General features: G+C 33.9%; 1 protein-coding gene across 1 annotated transcript in view; it reads left to right on the top strand.

Annotated features, from left to right (window-relative positions):
• Gbe1 (glucan (1,4-alpha-), branching enzyme 1) overlaps positions 1 to 21,497 on the top strand; it is a 207,985-nt gene that overhangs the window by 31,886 nt on the left and 154,602 nt on the right. Inside the window, exon 2 of the mRNA XM_013024170.1 lies at positions 2,327 to 2,496. Coding sequence (XP_012879624.1) covers positions 2,327 to 2,496 — 170 coding nt within the window. The remainder of the gene's footprint in view (positions 1 to 2,326; positions 2,497 to 21,497) is intronic.

Below are 21,497 nucleotides of genomic sequence, written 5' to 3'. Positions count from 1 at the left end.
TAAGAGAGATGACTTAGCAGGAGAGGGCACCTGCATGATGAGCTTGCTGTATCCTCAGGCATTTTCTTTTTTGAGCCAAAGCGATTTCAAAGTGGAATATGTATTCCTGTATCAGAAGCTGTAGGGCTGACCTTGAGGGAAGTCAAGATATTTAGTTAAAGTAATAGAATGTTATAATCCTGTTTCCACTGAAATTTTTTTTTTACCAAATGGAACATATGAAAACATCTTATGAAAGTACATAAATCTAAAAGTGCATTTTAAAGCATTATACTTACATTGACAAATATTAGCACATTTACTCAACCTTTTCAAAAGTATGCCATAAAAATCAGTAATTAGTTTTGTGCTTCTTTTGCCTTAATTCCTGATTTTTTTGTTGATTTTTCTATAGTGTCATTTTGATGCTTGATACTACATTAGCCACTTATTATGAATTATTTTCCATGTGCCAAGAAGCAACGACTGATACTTGGAGCAGAATAAAATGTAATTTTTATAGGGTAACAGAGTTTGCAAATGATATTCTAATAAACCTGAAGATCTAGGTTTTTTTTTTTTTTTGGTTCAGGTGAGTATTTTAAGTATTTTATGACCATTACAGTGTTTAAGAAAAGCTCATAGTAAATTGTGGCATCTCTTCATATTTTTGAATCGTTACTGGGTACCAATTGAGCTATAGTGCCCCTGCAGTCTTTATTGTTGGTGAATTGGAGATAAGTCTTATGGACTTTCCTGCTAGGGCTAGCTTCGAGCAATGATCCTCAGATCTCACCCTCTTGAGTAGCTAGGATTATAGCCATGAGCCACAGGTGCCCAGCTTTCTTTTGTTGTTTTAGTGTGATTTGTTTTTCTTCTACCTAGTTGTGAGAATATTTCTTTATCTTCATTTATCATGCTTAAACCTAATATGTTGAATATATTTTTCCAAGCTTCTTGAAACATAGCAGACATGACTTAATTTATTTAAAACGTTTTATGCTTTATATATTGTACATTCATTTTTATCTAGTTTTATTTAATTTTATTTAGCTTTATTTAGCTGTATTTCTGATTCTGCAGCTGTCATTTTTGGATGTTAATTAGCTTGGCATCAATATATTCTTTTTTTGTATTTTCCTTCTAATTTAATTTTGTTATCTGTTCCTTTAAGTATTTTTGCCTATTCTGATTCATCCATTACTTCTAATAGTTTGAAAATTTCCCCTAATTATGCAGTCTTATTTTTAATTCATTATTTTGTCATATATTTTATGAGCTCTTATTTTATTGAATTCATGTTTGAATGAAGTAATTGAACCATGAAGTAATTGTAAAAAAATGTTCTTTGTATGGTCAAATAAAGTAGGTTATCTGTAATTATCAACTTCTCAGATTACGTATGTTTCCTGTATACTCCATCTTTTAGAGGGTTTCATTGTCACTGTCTCTTAGGGTTTGAAGAAATACTGCGTAGAAGTCCTATTCACTGTATAGTTTTGGCACCTTCATAGTGTACATAGTGTACTAATTCCATAACAATCTAGTTCTTTCTCCTTAGATTCAGAGAGAAATTAGTGAAAATAGGTGTGTGTGTGTGTGTGTGTGTGTGTGTACGTACACAAGAACCAAAACGTTGGGAGCAGCCATGTACTGTTCTTGACTCTATTTGGGGATCTTCAGTTTCCTCTCAATGCCACTTTTACAAGTTGACGTGATGTGTGTTCTTGCCATGCTTATCTGCTTTAGGGCAAGGCTAGGCAAATACAGCCTAAAGGTCATAGCTGACATACTCGTTTCTTTCTCTCTCTCTCTCTTTCTTTTTAAAATACAGGTATTTTGGAACCCAGTTACACCCACTCGCTAGTATATTGTCTGTGACCCCTTTCATGCTTCAGAGACACAGTTGAGTACCTGTGACAGAGACCATATGGCTGGCGATGCTTAGGGAAAGTCTATGACATGTTCCTGGAGATAGTTTTATTTTTCTTGTTAGATTTTGACAATTTGTCTTCATTTCCTTAGAATTCAGAAGAGATATAGGTGTGCTCTTCATTATACTGTCTTGATAAGGAAGCTACAGTTATGCAGGCTTGTAAATGGTTCATTGGTAACACAGCCATCATATTCTTACACTAAAATGCTTGAGATTATAAAGAAATGTTTGTTGGATTATTATGGTTTATTTTATATAACAGCGTGTTCTTGTATCTTACTGGGACATCTATCTCAATAATTAAAATTATTTACATTCTTTTTCTTCTTCAATGTTGTCTTTTTAAATGAAATATTAATTCACCTTTTTGGGAATTTTATTTAATTTTCTAATGTATTTTTTTTGTTGAAGGTATATGAAGTTTCATCAGATTTTGAACAACATTGGAGAGAATGAAGGTGGTATTGATAAGTTCTCCAGAGGCTATGAAACCTTTGGCATCCACAGATGTTCTGATGGTGGTTTGTACTGCAAAGAATGGGCCCCAGGAGCAGAAGCAGTATTTCTTACTGGAGACTTTAGTGAGTATTAAGAAAGAGTTGAAGCTATTAGTTTTTTCCTCTTCTATTTAAAGCACACACTGTATTTTGTCAACATTAGGACATGATGATCAATGATTTAAATAACTGACATTTCAAATGTTTCCATATATTTTATTTTTCTTTCTTTTTATTATTTTATTTTATTTTTTTTCCTCTTTTTTTATTTTATTTTATTTGTGAAGATACTGTACAGAGGGGTTACAATTACATGGGCAGGATAATGCGTACATTTCTTACCAAGCATTGCAGCCTCCTCCTTTTGTTTACCCTTCACATCCCTTCCCAGCCTCCCCCCTCCCCCCCAATTCCAATCTTTCTCCTTCCCCCCCCCACCCCTCCACCAACGTTGTAAAGCTCGTTTTGGACATGACAACTTGTACTTCTCATTGTTGCAACAGGTCCACCTGTATCTTTAAACAACTGGTTTTTCCCCATCTCCTCCACAAGTTATACTGACATCAAATATAGTGAAAGCAGGGGTTATACTGTGGGGGAGGGACATACAAAGCAACAAAGAGATCATCTTATAAGTGCATTAGAAACACATGCATGAAAGAAAAAAACATTAAGATACTTACCTAAGGGTTCAATTTCCTGACATCACATTATCTGACCTTTTCCGCTTGACTCATAGATATACTAGATATTGCAAATAAGGGAAACCATGGGACCTATGTTTCTTTGGGCCTGGCTTACTTCACTTAATATAATTTTTTCCAAGTTTTTCCATTTCCTAACAAATGGGGCAATGTCATTCTTTCTGATGGAGGCATAGAATTCCATTGTGTATATATACCACATTTTCTTGATCCATTCATCTACTGAGGGGCATCTGGGTTGGTTCCATATCTTAGCTATGGTAAATAATGCTGCAATAAACATTGTTGTGCTGGTAGCTTTAGTGTGGTCTTGTTTGTAAACATTTGGGTAAATGCCCAAAAGTGGGATTGCTGGGTCATAGGGGAGTTCTATGTGAAGTCTTTTGAGGAACCTCCATACTGCTTTCCAAAGTGGTTGAACAAGTTTACATTCCCACCAACAATGAAGTAAGGTTCCTTTCTGTCCACATCCCCTCCAGGATCTGTTGTTGTTAGAGTTCTTGATTTTTGCTGTTCTAACTGGGGTGAGGTGATATCTCAATGTTGTTTTGATTTGCATTTCTTTTATGGCTAGGGATGTTGAACATTTCTTCATGTGTCTATTGGCCATCCTTCTTTCTTCTTCAGAGAAGTTTCTCTTTAAGTCTTTCGCCCACTTATTTATTGGGCAGTTGTTTCTTTGCGGATTTGTTGTTGGGGGGTTTAATTTTTTGAGTTCCAAGTATATTTTAGATATGAGACCCTTGTCCGTTGTATGGCTAGTAAAGATCTTCTCCCATTTCGTGGGCTTTCTATTGATCTTGCTAGCTATGTTATTTGCCCTGCAGAAGCTCTGCAACTTTATGCAATCCCATTTGTCCAACCTTTCTTTGATTTGTTGTGTTGGTCTCTATTCAAAAAATTTCGGCCTGAGCCAAGGAGACCTAGGGTTTCTCCTATTCCATCCTGTAATGTTTTCAGAGTGTCTGCTTTGACTTCATATTTTATTTTCTTTACTGGTATTTGAAATCAGGGCCTTATACTGGCTTGGCTGATTATGATTTGAGAACCACATCTCCAAATGTTCTCCTGGGAATTTTCTGCCTAGCATTAGTTTTAAATAGCAGTCCTTTGGCTTAGCCTCCTGGGAGGCTAGGATTATAGGCGTGAGCTACCTGTGCCTGTTCAAAAATTATTATTTATACTCATGTAATAGAGCTGTTTCTCCTGTGATGTGTTCCTGAAAAGAATGTTATTTTCTGTATCTATATGAAAAATAACCAGGTATGAATAAAGTCATGGTAGGAAGACTACTGTAAATGTATTTACTTGGGCTGATAAGTTCTGATGAAACAAATAGCAAGGCAAGTGAATGTTGTAGCAGAGCTATATCTCCACTAGCATGAGCACCTCACTCTGGTTGGCATCTGAGTTTTTGCAAGGATTCTCTAGTCTCTTACCTGTTTCTGAGATCTTGATAAATGCACACCGTTGGCCTAGAGGGCAACCTTAGTCACTTTTTGTTTTTCCCTTCCCTTTTCTGTAATGTAATGGGATCTATCACCTCAGCATCACCATCAGCACTCAGCTACACTAGCAGGTGATAAAACTCTCAGTAGCACAAAGTTAAGCTTCCTTGCTTACTGTGTAGTGGGAGGAAAGGACCTGTATAATGATCTATAATATAATCTGCAAGGTTTGATTTTGGAAAGGTATAGAAAGGCCACAGAATGACAATATAGGAAGTTAATGGTGACAGGAAAGTAACTGAAAAAAACAGGCAGTGGTAGAATGCTCTTGAAAAGGAAAAAGAAATGCTGAAAGGATTTTTGTTTGTAAATCTTTAGAGGAACGTAATGTGTAAAATATATTTTCACTCATTACCAGATTCAATAGTTTCATATTATTTCATTTTTATGACATGCTGGAGGTAGGAAAATTATTGCAACAGAAAATAGATCATGGCTGTCAGGTCCTGAAAGCAGTAGCTGAGCTTGATCAAAAAGGAACATGAGGAAACTATTTGGGATGATGATACTGTTTTAAGTCTTGTTTAGGATAGTAGTTTCCAACTGAATCAACATATATAGAATCATGCAATAAGAGTGAGTTATACTGGGTATAAATTAAATGTCAAAATTCAACAAAAGCATAGCAAAAAATTACTAAACAAAAATTACTAAAAGTTTGTTTATATACATATAAACACTGTTAATATATAAATATCATTGATAAGGTATTTTCTTTCTATTTTGTGTTGTGTTCTCTTCATCTGGTTCATGGAAGTCTTATTGAAAATGCCAATTTTTTTTTTTATGGGCCATATGTGACACATATTTGAGTTTAAAAGAAAACTCTTATACTAAGACTTTTCCACAGTTAATTACAATTTCTCTCATAGGTTACTTAAGTTACAGTTTTAAAATTAATTTTACTTATTAAATAATGAGTAACACAAAATATAAATTTTTGTTTTTCAGTTACATTGTTTAACCTCATTTTAGTGCTCAAAAGTCACATGTAGCTACAACCTTCTTTATAGGAAATGAAGGTTTAAATTTTTTTCCCATACAGTCACGAAGAAAAAATAATGTTAGATGTTTATGTTTCAGGAGAGTTATTGGAAAACTTTATAGAAAAATTTATGAATGTCCTGAGACCCGAAATTTCAGATTTGTATGATCTAGTGATAATTAGGAAAGGTATTTTGAGGATAGTAGGATTCTAACTTAAATTAGTATTTTATTTATAATTTCCATACATGAAAACATGGTTATTTCTGCCTTGACCACTGTTTTTTAATAACCAAACTGTTTAAAATCAGCCTATTATCAAAAGTTCTTTGTCATTTTGTTCTTTCTTTTAATTTTTATTTATCAGACTGTATATGCATTATGTAGATTTAATGCATTTTCTATCAAAATGCTAATGTCATTTTTCATAGGAATAGAAAAATCAGTCTTCAAATTTATATAGAAGCATGAAGTCCACAATAGTCAAAATTATTCTGAACAAAAAAGCAACATTTGAGTTACTAGAGTACCATATTTTAAGCTATATTGCTAAGCCATAGTAGCAAAACCAGCATGTTAGTGGAGCAAAACAGACTTTGAGACCAGTGGAACAGAATACATGACACAGAAATAAACCCACACATCTGTAGCTACCTGATTCTCAGCAAAGATTGCAATAACATATTTTGGAGAAAAGATAACCAATTTCACAAGTAGTACTGGGAAAACTGGCTATCCACCTGTAGAAGATTGAAGCTAGGTTCTTATCTCTCACTTTGTATAAAAATCAATTCAGAATGGATGAAAGGCTTTAATGTCAGCCTGAAACTTTGAAACTACTAGAGAAAAACCTAGTGAAAATCCTTTACGGCAATACCTTTCTTCAGAAGCTCAGAAAATAAAAGTAAAAATTGACAAATGAGGTTGAATCAAATAACAGGACTTTCTGCATAGCAAGGGAAAGAGCCTCCAGAATGAGAGAAAAAATTTTGAACTGTCTATGTAACAATAAGTTACTGTCCAGAATATATAATATAAAGAAGATGTACATATATACCATAACTGTGTAGTTGGATAGGATTAATTATATAATATTATTTATGAAAAGAGTATGTTCTTGTTTACTCCTTTATATTTTTTATCAACTAAACTGACAATATTTTATTTACAAGTACTTGGAACAGTCAAATATATAAATGCCTTTTAAGAAAAAAAACCCACAAAACCAATTCTGCCTGCTACTGGTGGCTCATGCTTGTAATCCTAGCTACTTAGGAGGCTAAAATCTGAAGATGGTGGTTCAAAACTAGCCCTGGAAGGAATGTCCATGAAACTTTTATCCTATCACAGAAAAAATTAAAAATGGAACTGTGTTAGGGGCTGGGAAGGTGGCTCAGTGGTAGAGTTCTTGCCTTGCATGCATGAGGCCCTGGGTTTGATTCCCCACATAAGCAAAAAGAAAAAAGTCAGAAGTGGCTCTGTGACCCAAGTGGTAGAGTGCCAGCCTTGAGCTGAAGAGCTGAGGGACAGCACCCAGGCCCAGAGTTCAGGCCCCATGACTGGACCCTCACCCTCCCCCCCCCAAAAAAATGGAACTCTGGCTCAAGTAGTAGAGTGAGCAAAAGGAGCTCAGGGACAGCACCCAGGCCTAGAGTTAAAGCCCAGGACTTGGGGGAAAAAAATCCATGACTTGTTTAAAATGAAAAAGGATCTAGAGTTTGAAAACACATTTGAATTTTCTAAGTGTATTTCTTCATTTGCTTTGGTGAGGATAAAAGTGTTATTTATCTTGCCTATCTAATTAGGTTACTCTGGGTACTAACTTGTGAATATGAACGTTTGTATGCCATATTCAGTTCTGTGTTAATGTTAATTGGCAAGTTGGCAAAATGCTCTCATTTGCAAAAGGCTTTTTTTCTTATTAAAATTTACTATTACCTGTATTTCTAGCTACTTGGGAGGAAGAGATTAGGAAGATAAATTCAGGGCTAGCCATGTTAAAATGTTAATGAAATCCTCCCCTTATCTCAAACAAGCCAGGGATTGTACACATCTGTAATCTCAGTATATATGTACACACAAAGACATACACACATACACACACACACACACACACACAATTTTAAAACAATCATTGACCTTACCAAAATATAACATCCATCTGTTTTGCCCATACAGAGGCAGATCTGTCTATTGCTATTCAAATAATTTAAAAACTGCTTGAAAACAACTTCATGTGAAATATATATAGTACATTTTTATTTTTTTAAAAAAGGAGAAAATCATTTATTTGTCTCTTTCCCATTTTTTTAAATGACTCAATATTTTAAAAAGCTAGTTAGCAGCCACTGCAGTGTCCAAACAGATAGTGTACATGCAATATCATTTCTCAGAATTGGAATCTTACTACCCAGAAGGTGTTTTTCTGAAGACTAGAAACTGCACTCCAGGTTTGAAATGAATTTTTAAAACTTTGAATCATCTGCAGTCCTGGAAAGATTCATTCTTCAGAAAATTATTATGATTTAAAATATACTGGGAGTTTTGGTACTAAGTCATGTTTATTGCAGGCTGCTAGGATAATTGAAGAGACCTAGCTTCTTTTCAGTATCTAGATGATAATAAGAATGAAAGGCAGTAAGCTACATATGTCAATATAAAATAAATTGGGTTCCTATTTGCTTAAATGAAAACATTTTATTTAAAATTACTAAGTGTAGAAGCTAGCCACTTTTCAAATAAGCCAAATGTCGATCATTGATAGACTGAACTAAAACACACATAGACATATACACTCATGATTTTTAATCCAATAGAAAAAGGCAACCACTGATTTTTTTTCCAAGTGGAATGACACTGAAAGAATCTTCACTTCTGTTTTCTGAACAAAATTCATCTCTAACTTTTTTTTTTCATTTACTAAATGACAAAGAAGTATCACAGAGCCTTTGTTTCTTAATCCCCTGTGTTCTGAAAGAGGGCCACACTTAAAGTGTGCTTTGTAGATTTTATGTGTGGTTTTAGACACTGGAATCAGCTTATAAGACATTGTCAAAAGTTTGACAGTGAAAGTAGAGTAATTTTGTTTATTCTAGTTTTTGAGTCTAATAATGATTTGAATTTTCAAATAATTTTGTGTAAGTATTGGTCTTGCTCAAATTTTAAGTTTTAAAAGAGGTAATTTTTTTATTATTATAGGTAGATTGAAAAGCACTGGTCTAAAAATGAGATATCATAGTAATTGGTATAAACCAATATGATTGGAAGTGTAGTTCTGGTATCAACTGCTTTTGCATGCTCTTTGTTTCTTATAGTGGCATGGTCAGTTTTCACTGTAGTGTGACTGGCCTGGTAAAAACTGCTCCAGTATATTTTAGCAGGTTGTGACAGTAATGCCTTTTTTTTTGTTTTTTTAAAAAATCTGTTGTGGGGCTTGAACCCTGAGCCTGGGTGTTGTCCCTGAGCTCTTCATCTCAAGGCCCATCTCTCATTTCATTTACCAAATAATACAGACTAGACTTATGTCAGTGAGGCAGGGGATCAGAATACTGTTTATGAAAACTCCTGACAATTTGCAACTAATAGTACCATCATGGATCTTGACAATGAACTAAATTCTCCTCACTCCCCAGACCCTTGCATGGTAATTCTTCTCCCTGTTTTTTGTGCAGCACAATATTATATAGTGATGAAACATGAGCGATATGAAAAAGTTACTGAGTATTAGGAATATTTCAAAAAGACAACCTGGAAGAAATAGTTTTTCTTAAATATGCACAGTGAGTTAAGAAATATGAATTTAAGTGAATGTTCCCATGCAGATTATTTTACATGGATCAATTAAGCTTTCATACCATTTTAATTCAAAGGAAATATGGTCTTGTAGATAATGGTTTATATGAGCATGATGACTCAAAATCTGATAAAGGATCCAACTCAAGGGAATGATTTTAGTCTTACATCAGAAGATGAGCAAGTGTGTATATTCTTGTGTCTGTTTTAAATTAAAATGATGTTTATTCTTGTGCTTGTGTCTTACACATATGTATACTTACACATATGTATACATATGTATACATCTGTCTTACACATATGTATACTTTCACATTCTCTTTTTAAAGTAATACCTTCAATACATGTTGCAATTTCAGACCCCAATTTTGCTGGATCAGAGAGCTTTGTTGTAAAGCCTAATAGGATTATGTTTATAGGGAAGCATCTTAAATTCAGGGGATTTTATGAGATTGCTGTTAGAAACCTTGATGCTGGAAGGTAGATTTGGAACTGTACTATAGAAGCAGTAATTTTCTAGCTTCATATTACTTTTTATAAATATCCTGCTAAAATTTTTTTTTGGTTGGTTATTAAGTTTTTTTTTTTTGGGATTCGTTTTTGTTTTTTACTTTTTTTTCTTTTACTTTGTTTTTTCTTTTTTTTTTTTTTTTTTTATTTTTTTTTTTTCTTTTTTTTAGCAGTTTTGAAATTGTTATTATTTTTCCCATTAAAAATGACTGTGCAGTTCAGCATTTACTTGTACAGAGTTATATTGTGCTTATTTTCTTATGCACTTAAAATGTTTTCTTAATGGAAGTGATGTATTAGTCTTTAATAATGGCATCTAGTCAACAATATGTTTGATGATAAATAACAGATGATTAGCTTCTGTGTCTTGATCACAATGCAACTCTTCATTTTAAGATCAAACTGCATTATTTTAAGAAGCTATCACTTATGATACATTGTTGAGGGAATGCCAGCTTCATTTGTTGCTATTTTCTTTCTGAAGCCACAGATATCATACCTGAGTATCATTTTGCATTATAGAATGTTTTATTGAAATGTGGCATATGGGTTAAAGGTGAGGAGCACTGTTTGTTGTTCTCATCCAGGTAGCTCCCCTGAGCATATCAGTTAGAGTTAGAGTTGAGTGGTTGGTCTTGCAGCATCAAGGTATGACTCCATCTTTCATCTCGTCTCATCTTATTTCTCTTTTTCCTTATACGTTCAAGTATTCTTTATACTTTCAGTTCACATCCAGTCACCTTCTTGTTAGAAAATGTTAGAAGTATTTTAAAATTGTATCGTGGTTTGGTAGTTCCTCATGTGAAGGTATGACTGTCTTATATTAATTTTAGCTGCCCGACCCTTTCTCTAATGATTGATGGATTCCAAATTCTAATGATGAAAACCAAAAAAAAAAAAAAAAAAAGACAGCCATTTTAGTGGCTTGGAACACAGTAACAAAAGCATGCCAAAGATATTCAAAAAGTACAGACCCGAAAACACGACCACATTCTCTCAGCAAGAATAAATATCCTTCAACATTGATGCAGTTGTGCAAGAATTCATCACCCAACAGCCATAGAAAGAGACATAAGTGAGTTGTGAGAAGTGGAGGTGTGGCTCAGGGAGTAGAGTACTAGCCTTTAGTGAAAAAGTCAAGCAAGAGTCTGAGGCCTTGAGTTCAAGGCCTTCCCCCACCCCTACAAAAAAAGAGTTTTGAATCAAAACTTGAATGCCTTGAATATTCTCCCATTTTTTGTATTTATTTTATATTGAACATGTTTAATGCTGAGCTATAGCCATACAGCACAAATAGTTTAAAATGTACATTTTTTCATATTCTTATGTTATCTATCTGTTATTATTGTCTAATTGCAAAACATTTCCCTTTTCCAGCTTCATTCTACCTCCATTATTTTATTTTATTTATTTTCGTTAGTTGTGGGCTTGAACTCAAGGCTTAGGCGATGGTCTCCGGGCTGTTGTGTTTAAGGCTAGTGCTCTATCACTTTGTGCCACAGCGCTACTTCCAGTTTTCTGGTGGTTAATTGGAAATAAGCTCTATTTCCAATTTCGTGGACTTTACTGCTAAGATTACAGGTGCCATCCTTTTTTTTTTTTTTTTTTGTCAGTCATGGGGCTTGAACGCTGGGCCTTAGCCCTGTCCTATGCTCTTCAGCTCAAGGTGAGCGCTCTACCACTTGAGCCACAGTGCCACTTCCGGTTTTCTGGTGGTTTATTGGAGATAAGTGTTTCATGGACTTTGCTGCCCTGGCTGACTTTGAACCGTGATCCTCAGATCTCAGTGCCCTGAGTAGTTAGGATTACAGGCGTGAGCCACTGCGCCTGGCGACTTCCATTCTTTTTTTTTTTGTTTTGGTACTTTTTTTTTTATTATAAAAATGCCATACAGAGGGGTTACTGTTACATGAGCAAGGTAATGAGTACATTTCCTATCAAGCATTGTTGCCTCCTCCTTTGTTTTTCCCCTACCATCCCTGCCCTGCCACCTCCACAACTACCCCCGCCCCAGCCAAAGTTGTTTTCAACATAGTGTCTTGTGCATCTCATTGTTACAATAGATTAACCTGCATCCCTATTTAAGCATTTTCCCTCATCCCCTCCAAAAATTAGAGAAGTGTATATTATATGGCACCCAATTCTGTACATTTCATATAGTTAGAATCATACCATAGAGACTTTTGTGTCTGGTTTCTTCTATATAGCATCATATTTTTGAGGTTCATTCATTTTTTGTCATGTAAAAATACATTACTTCATTCCTTCCTATGGCTGAGTAAAATGAAACTTGCATATCACATTTTATTTAATATACATTGGTTATTTCTACTTTTGCCTACTGTAAATTTTTTGTGCAAATTTGTGTAAATATTTGTTTTTTATTTCTTTTAATTGTCTAGGCCATTGTTCTTGCCAAATTTAAATAAGTATGCTAGATAATTTGTTTATTTGACCCAAATACCATTTTCTTCCCTTAGAAATAAAATAACAATGTTATTCTCCTTTCACCTACTTTGCACTGCTCTTCAGTTTTAAACTTTTGTCTCTGCATATGTTGAGTTGGTTTAGTGGGAGGATTGAGGATCAGGTAGGACTGGAAGCAGACTGTAGTGGGAAGAAGAGAGAAGCCAGGTAATTGTCTCCCTGGCCCAACCAGTGGCCATATGTCTTGGCTACTGAAATGCTTTGTAGTTCTTATTTTTCTCTCTCTAAGCAAATGTCTATATTTCAAAATAACCACAAGGCAAAGGGTTTTCAACTAGACAAAGTATAACTGAGTACTGCAATGTTTTAATTAATTTATCTCAGGCTTAAAATGGATTTAGAGGCCAAAATTATATTAAACAGACTTATACAGCCTCTTGTGTCCTGAGCAAGTTTCAGAAACTTGGAGGGACTTAAGGGTTCTATCTAGCATGGGAAAATGGTACTGATCAGCACACTACCTAGGTTTCACTTAACATGGATTAAAGGAACACAGATCATCACAGTCAGCCACAGTATATTTTTTTTTTGTAAGTGAATCCCACCTTCTTGTAATATGTGTACATTTCTATTCAAAGGAAGAACTTTAGTGAATGATTCTCTCTCTCCCTTCTTTATCCCCTTTCTTCTCCCTCCTAACCTTGCTTTCTTCCTATCTCCTCCATTCACCCTTAGATTCTACCTACCCAACCTTCCTTCTTCTTCCCTTCTTTTCCCGTCCTTTCCTCCCAACCTTTTCTAAAAGTTCAATATTTCTTTGCTTTTCTTAATCCTCATTGAGCCTGGGATTTAATATTAAGAAGTGAAAGATTTCAGTTTTGCAAAAAATGGTTTAGTTTTTAAAATCAATAATTGGCTTTGTATTAATTTATCAGTGGCTACTAAAATAACAGTAAGCAATTAACATGATTTTTTTTTTTTTGGCCTGAACTCTGGGCCTGGGCACTGTCCCTCAGCTCTTCAGCTCAAGGCTAGCGCTCTACCACTTGAGCCACAGCGCCACTTCCGACTTTTTTCTTTTTGCTTATGTGGGGCTGAGGAATCAAACCCAGGGCCTCAGGCATGCAAGGCAAGCGCTCTATCACTGAGCCACCTTCCCAGCCCCGCAATTAACATGATTATATAGACATCTAGATTTAGTCAATTAGTATCAAATTTCTTTTCTTTTTTTCCCTTATAGTTTCTGAACATATTAAAGTACTCACTTCATTAAAGTTCTATCCCTAAATAATGTAGTTAGCATCTGACTCACTAAAAATATAGTTGACTATAGATATATATATATATATATGCATGTGCATATATGCATATGTGTGTATATATATATATATATTTGAGAGAAAGAAACAAATTCTATGTATATAAGATGTGTTTACAAAATCAGTATGCTTTTTCAAGTTAGAAAAACATGGACACATATAAAATTTAAGTTAAGTACTTCTCCTTCCTCCTGTGCTTTCCTGCTTTCAGGTTAGTTGTTATTGTTTATGTGCCTGACTCTGTGATTAAGTCTTAAAACTTGTACAGTGTAAAAGAAGGCGAATTAACTCTTCTCTTGCCAGGAAAATGGATGATATTGTAATAAGCAACATCTAGTACTAAAGTTGCAGTGAGAATATGTTATTTGAAATGCTTTTAGCCATTGTTATGTGACTTTTGATTAAAAAATAATACTTAAATTGTTTTATTAAGGTATTTCAGGAAATAAGTAAAATTGTTTTCCTGTGATTGGAAGTCAACAAATGCTTAGGATATTCAGTAATGATTATAAGCAATGTGCTTTTTCAGATTACTGTTTCTGAAGATATTGAGTATTTATTTTGTTGCTCCATCATGTCTTTGTTTTTCAGACAAAAGTGTTGAACTGAAACTTTTGTGGTATATATCTGGAAAATGTATAACTGATTTTAGTGATATATGAGGCTTTTTGTGTTGTTGTTCAACTATACTGAGCTGGAGGAAAAAAATCTCTTACAGTAACTGTATTTAAATTTTAATGAAACTAGGTAGAAAGGAGACTAAAGTGAATTTCCTTTTTAGTCTTTTAAATGAAAAAGTGCATCATTTGTTCTATATATCATATTCATCACCAGCAAAGCATTCACTCCCCTGAGAGAGATAATGGATTCAGAGAGCTGAGAGGAATGGAAGATTGTCATTAAGTACAGATGGGTTTTAGTAATATTCTTATCATAAAAATTAGGTTGCAAAACCTTGAGGTTTGGAATTAAGTTGCCATAGGTATATTTAATTAAAACTAGATTGCTTTAACCTTTCTTTAAGTTAGAAACAGATTTTAAATCTTAAATTAAATTTATACTTGGTTTGTATTTAAGTTATATTCAGAACTTGCCTTTAATAGGAGTTCTTTAGAAAATTTATCCCTGAAAAGGTATCTTTTAATTGAACTATTACAGTGAACATATAAAGAAGGTTTTGAAAGAATTTATTACTTATTATATTGGATGATGAATGCATGGTTTATTTTTCTCCTTGTTGCAAAAGTAACCAAACATACCAAAAATCGAACTAAAATCGGAACAAAAGGAAACCTTAGCACCTCATTAACACAGATGTTTATAGCTCCTAGTATTTTAATTTTATAACTTATGGGTTGATTTTGTTGTTGCTATTCACAGTACTTTCCAATGGATAGTCCTCATCTTAAAACACAATACTGGATCTTTGATTTTATTCTTCAATCTTAATCTAAGGCATTCAAAGAAAGCAAGATGTATACAGAAATGTGTATAGTCAACTACCCACTCTCCATGTGTGTGCTCTCATCTCTAGGCGTCCATTTGTTGGTGTTTGGACATGAAACTCCCTTGTTCTGGGCAGTTGGTGAGTTTGAGGTTTGGTCTGGGCCATCTCAGTTCTTCCCATTGAAAAAAGTATCAAAGGAGCAGAGTTAGGTAATTGATACCAGTTGCTATACTTCCAATTTGTGATCAGGCTATGGTTTTTTTCAGTCAACAGTATTTTTCTTTGCTTTTTTCTTTTCTTTCTTGTAAAGTTGAAGTGTATAGTTTACTAGTTACCTTCTTCTTTACTTACTCAAGTGAATAGTAATGTAAGTGCTTCATCTAACTTGGGTGGTAAAACTTTATTTTTTTAAGGACAAGACATGCTAACTAGCTCAAAAGTATCTCCGATTAATTGTACATGTTAAATCAAAACAAACTCTATCAAAAGCTAAGTCTATTCACCATGATTTTCATTTCATTTTGAAAAGAAAAGCTGCTATAGAAAATAGTCTATATTTGTTCTCTATTTTTCTCCTCTCCACAGGGAGAGGAATCATAAACTGAAATCTGCTGTAAATATGCCATCATTACCCAGAAGGTAATTGCAACATTATAGAGTTGTTAATCTTTTCTCAATGAAAATCGAGATTCATTCACTCTCAGAGGCTTAGTAAGAAAGTGTGTTCACGTTAGGCATAAGAAAATTGAATTCATTGTCGCACAAAGATGGATTATCCTCATCTGGACTTTATTTTCTTCCCAACTTTCATCATCGGCCTTGTGGGAAGAATTTTCTGTGTATATTGCCAAATATCTGGGAAGATCAAATGAAATTTTGTCTGTGAGTGATTTTAGTATAGTGCCTAATATTAGTAGCTTACTTGTTACTTCATCTATTACTTTTTTGCTTTTATTTTCTGATTGTCCTCAAAGTGTAAATGTGCAATATGCACATTTACATTTATTATCTATTATATTCCCTTTCTTGGAACAACATTAAATGTGTTGGAATTTTTTGTTCATCGGATTCATACTATCTTTTTCTGTGGAATAAATGAACTATACCTGCTTGTATTAGGTTTCCGTAGCCATTGCCATAATAACTACAAGGACATCTTAAGGGTTCACATAATTTTATTTTGGTTCATTGTTTCAGAGGTTTCTGTTCATTGTAGAGCTAAGGGCAGCTCACATCCGCCAGGAATCACTCAGAGAGAATTACTGTGCTCATGGCCTTCTTTCTTTCCCATCTAAGCCCTAGCTTCTTATAGGATGTTACCACCCACAATTAGGGCAGCTCTTCTGACTTTAATTCTTCCTTGAAACACTTAGAACCGGCATATCCTGAAGAATAGTTTACTAATCTTCTAAGCCCTTCTCAATCCAATAAAGTTGATAAGTGAAGATCAATTATAATGTATCCTTCCCTTCTGAACTTGACACCCTAATGAACTTGACAGCTCATTAATCTATAAATTCTACTCTCAACACGCAGAAGACTCATGTCCATCTAATAGGGGCATATCTAAGAGTCCCCAGAATCTCAGATTCCAAGGGCAAAGCTTCTGAGTCTCAACTGTTAGCTATCAGCCAATTTAAAGTGAAAACTGAGGTGTATATTTACAATATACAATGACACTGAATTCTGTTCTCATTTCTAAAGGAAAGTATAGGATAATATGGAAGTATCAGCCTAAAGAAGGGACAGCTAAATCTGCAGCAAGGCAAATTATAAGTTTTACCTCCATGTCCATTTTCCAGTATACACGGTGGTATTGATGTGGGCCCTCAAAGACTTGGTTGACATATCTCCTGTGGTCTTGCCTTTTGCTATCCACATGGTCTGTTACTTGGTCTGGTATTGTTGACAACCAATGATTTTCCTGACAGATATTTTAACTATGTGGCAGCTCTACCTTCATGGAGTTGCCATTGCATCATTGCATCTTTGGTTTTACTTTGGCTTATTAGGAACTGCTTGTAAAGCTGCTAACACTGCCACACACTGGTGGTTTCTCACACTTCCCTTTGAATCCGAGTAGAAACTAGCATGACTCTGTAACACGTACATGCTTCATGTCTGCAGCCTGAAAATCTGTGTTGAGGGACATTATATGTGCTTAATTTCCTTCCATTCTTAGTTTTCATGATCTCTAAATAATTAAATTTATCCCATTAAGGCATGACTTGCTTTTAGCTTAACTACTGGTTTTTGAATTCACATTTATTTATGCATGTCTGTTGTGTACTCTTTCACTGAATTGTTAGTATTTCATGAATTTTACTTTCCAGGGTGATTCTGAAACTAGTTTTGAAGGAAGATTTGAGAAATCTGATTTAGGATTGAAAATCATTCACTAGAGGAATCTTAGTTCAGCAACTAGACTTTCAGAATGTTACTGTGGTATCATTTATTGAAAATATAAACATTAAATATAGATGGCATGCCAAACTGGATTAGTATATAATAAAGTATGATGTATTTGTGCATTGTACATGTAATTGTACACTTTGAGAAAGATAATGAAATAGAGCAATCTGACATTTGAGTGGATTATTTCAGGGAGGAGATACAGTCTTGGAGAAATACCAACTGACGTGTTCATAGGACTCAATGTTGCTTATAGACAGTTACTCTAATATCTGTCAGGGAAAACAAGAAAAGGAAGTCATAAGCGAATTAATCATATTTTAAATATAGTTACTAGCCAATTAAGGTGGCATTTTATGATTTGTTGCTATGATGTTATTGTTTGGATATATCACTCTGGTAGGATGAGTTCAAGTATAATTGGAAGAATAAGTGAAAACACTGAGTATATTATCAATGTTGAAGAACTCACTATTGTAACTTTAAACATATGTAATATATGTAAATATAAAATAGTAAGTATTTAATGCATGTCTATTGAATTTCTGATGTAAAAGGGAAGAGATCTCTTTCTTCTCATTCTTTGGTTAATATTTCTATATCTGATTTTTATTGTCTTGAGTAATCTGTATCTGTGTACCTATCTATCTATATATATCATTAATGTATAGTTTATTCACTACTTGGAAACATAATAAGGGCAATGTTAGGAAGAAGTTTGCCTATGTATGTATTATTGAAGGATGTATGGATGACCTTGGTGTTAAGTGGCTATTTGCTGTTAGAGAGCTTGAATACACGTGGTCCTAGGACCAACGGTATCAAGGCAGCAAGCACATTTTTTGTGTAAGTTTCATTGTCTTAAGTTGAACCAGGGGCCAACACAGAGAAAACATGTAGTTCATTTTCTTTAGAGTATTATATTTATTGGCTGAGCACCCCTAATCCAAAAATCTGAAAACTGAGATACTCTAAAGTCCATAACTTAACTGTAAATACCATGATGTAAATAGAAAATTCCTCATCATAAAGTATTGTATTATGCACAAAATTATTGAGGTGACTTATAAAATACCTTCACATGATATATGCAATGACTATGAAAGATGAATTAATTATGTACTTATAAGTATAATTTATGCACATACATAATAAAGTGTACTAAGTGTACAAAATATCTTTTTTATATATGTACTTACTCCTCAATAGGAAAAAATTCAAACTATGAAACACTTCTGTTTCCAAGCAGTTTAGAGAAAGGATACTCAAACTGGAAATCATTCATTTTTTTAATCAAGAAAAGCTGGTGAAAGATGCTTAGACTGTTCAACTCCCTCTCCCAAACCAGATATAGTTGAACTCTCAGTGATGGTGAAGGAATGCTATGTGAGGTCAGAAGTCAGGGATCCTGGCAGGCAATTAGGTAGTTGATAGTGAAAATATGTTTTTGGTGAGGGCTTATGAATTTGATAAATAGAATAGTTAAGAAAACAGAAGTGTTCATGTTGTTCAACTTTAAATGAGTCTCGATTAAATTAAAAGAGAGAAAATATGATAGTAGCAAATGGTTAAATGTATTTTTAATGGATATGCCTTAATAGTGGATAGATTTATTCTTGAACATGTTAAGCCTCCACATAAGTTGCCAGTATTTTCTTGAAATTGGGTCTCTGATTTCTGAAATGGGAGTGAGAACAGATGTGAAAATTGATGGCCTCAAGCTTTTTAAAATCCAAATTGAAACTTGTACTACAAAGAGAGAAGTTTAACCTGAGAGTTTATGCCTATATCAGCATGACAGAGAGTAGCAATTGAAGTTTTCTTACACCCTGCAGATCTAATAAACACATTGGTTCATTTAAAAGTAGTTCAATTTTCTTGGATTCTGGATTTCAGAAAAGAAGGAACATAGCCTAATGAATTATGTCTTATGTGTGTTCTAAATGTAGAAACCAAGCATGAAAGTGTATTTTAGATTCTACTAGTGTTTAGATTTGGTTAATTAGACACTCTGTGAATCTTTAAACAGCCAATGGAGCAGTTTAGCAGGTCTTTTTGTTAACTGATAATATTTAATATATTGTACAACATGTATAAAATGTAATTTATACGCATACATAATAATGTGTACCTAATATATATGTATAATAAATTGTTTATTTTACATAATAGTTTTGGAGTTTATAGTATAAAAGAGATCATAAAGTATCTTAAAGCATAAATACATTGAATTAAAAATTACTGAATTTTTGTTTTTTTGTCTATATTAATTTTCTTAGTGGTCCATAGTAGAGAGAATCACAGAAGTAACTACCTAGTTTTTTTTGCTTTTAAAACAACATTATTTATTTAAAACATTATTTGCTAAATATAAGATAATTTTTCAAATCTTCATAAATATTGTTTTATGCTAAGAGAATATTATTTATGATAATATGTGAAGCAAAACTCTAAGAGGGTTTTTGGTTAGTTCTGTTTTTTGCTAAGTTTACAAATGCTGAGTTAGTATACTATGACCTTAAATTTGACATTAAAAGTTGAAAGTTTGTTACTTAAAAACCTGGGAAGTTCCATACTAGGTATATCGTGTAAAGAGAATGAAACTTGATCTCTAAATTAAAGAAGGAGACATCAAATTTGTACAGAGTATAACCATTTATGGAGAGTTCAGAAGGATAAGGATGACTTTTACTTTGTATGAATCAGCTGTTGCCACAGTAATGCTAACACCTAACTTCCAAACTCTGTACAATAGTAGAAAACATTACTTTTTCATTCATGAGTCTGTGGGTCAGCTAGAGAGGCTGTGCTCAGAGATCTTGAGCAAGAGAGTAGTAACTGGAACAGTTTTGGTGAGGGAATGAAGCTGCTGGCGAGCAATTGGCAGGATTGTCAAAAAGCCTTATCAAACTTCATTTTTCTTAAAGGTATACAGATCACTATACCAGCATTTTTCTGTTCTAAACTCCATGATGCCAATTACTCCACACTGCTGAGACCTTCAGGCCCACGGAGTTCTGTGACATGTTACTTCTCTTTGATCCTTCTCCAGACCTCTTGCTCTCTTCTTGAGTGTTTCATCTCTTTTGAACCTTGACCTAACACCACACTTGCCTTCTAAATCTGCAATGTTGGATGTGTCAGATTGTCTAATGTCTGTGTTCCTACAGTTTCTGAGCACCCTGAGGAAAATCAAACAACTTTGTGAACCGTTGCTTTTACAGATTCACGGCTATCAACACTACGGAAATCATTTGCACACTTCTGAATCCACTTTCTTCCATCTCTGTAGAAGCCAGTTCAGTTTCATCACTCCATTCAGAATCCCTCCCTTCTTTTGCTACCTCTTCCTTCTACTTTTGCATAGTATTTGCCACAACTGTCACTGATGACCAAAGTCAGCCCCAAAGTTCTAAACCTATTCCCATTAAATGATCTTTTTATTTATATTCACCTGTTCCCTATGCTTAAAAAATATGAGAAGAAATAGATTTCACTTAATTCTTGGAGTTCTTTAGTAAGTGTCTCTGTTGCCTCTTTCCTGTTAGCCTCTTGTTAATTTCTCTCTGTATTTTGAGTTGGGCCTAGCTCTTCTACCTTAAATAAATTATAAAGCAAAAATACAGTTCTTTGATTTTGGACAACATTTTTAGAATACTATAGTTACTCAATCTGGAATACTATAGTTACTCAATCTGTGTGCATAGTAAAAATTAGAAAAGTTTATAAAAGTGCAACCACTGCTGGTTCTCATTCAAGAAATTAAGTTGGATTTTATGGTTTTCTAACTTGGGGAAACTAGTGTAACGAATAAGTATGTAGTATATGGGAGATGTTATAATCTAGTATTGTAGCTAAGAAGAAAGTTTAAAAAATTGTAAGTCAACAATATAACTGTGTACTTTATGTATAAAGCATAATTTGTATTGTATAACACATGTATATAGATCTATTGTTAGAATAACAGACTGTGTTGTACTAA

This window comes from Dipodomys ordii, unplaced genomic scaffold (assembly GCF_000151885.1).
Source record: "Dipodomys ordii isolate 6190 unplaced genomic scaffold, Dord_2.0 Scaffold73, whole genome shotgun sequence".
Lineage (NCBI taxonomy): Eukaryota > Metazoa > Chordata > Mammalia > Rodentia > Heteromyidae > Dipodomys > Dipodomys ordii.
This window is presented reverse-complemented; position numbering and strand designations above follow the sequence as displayed.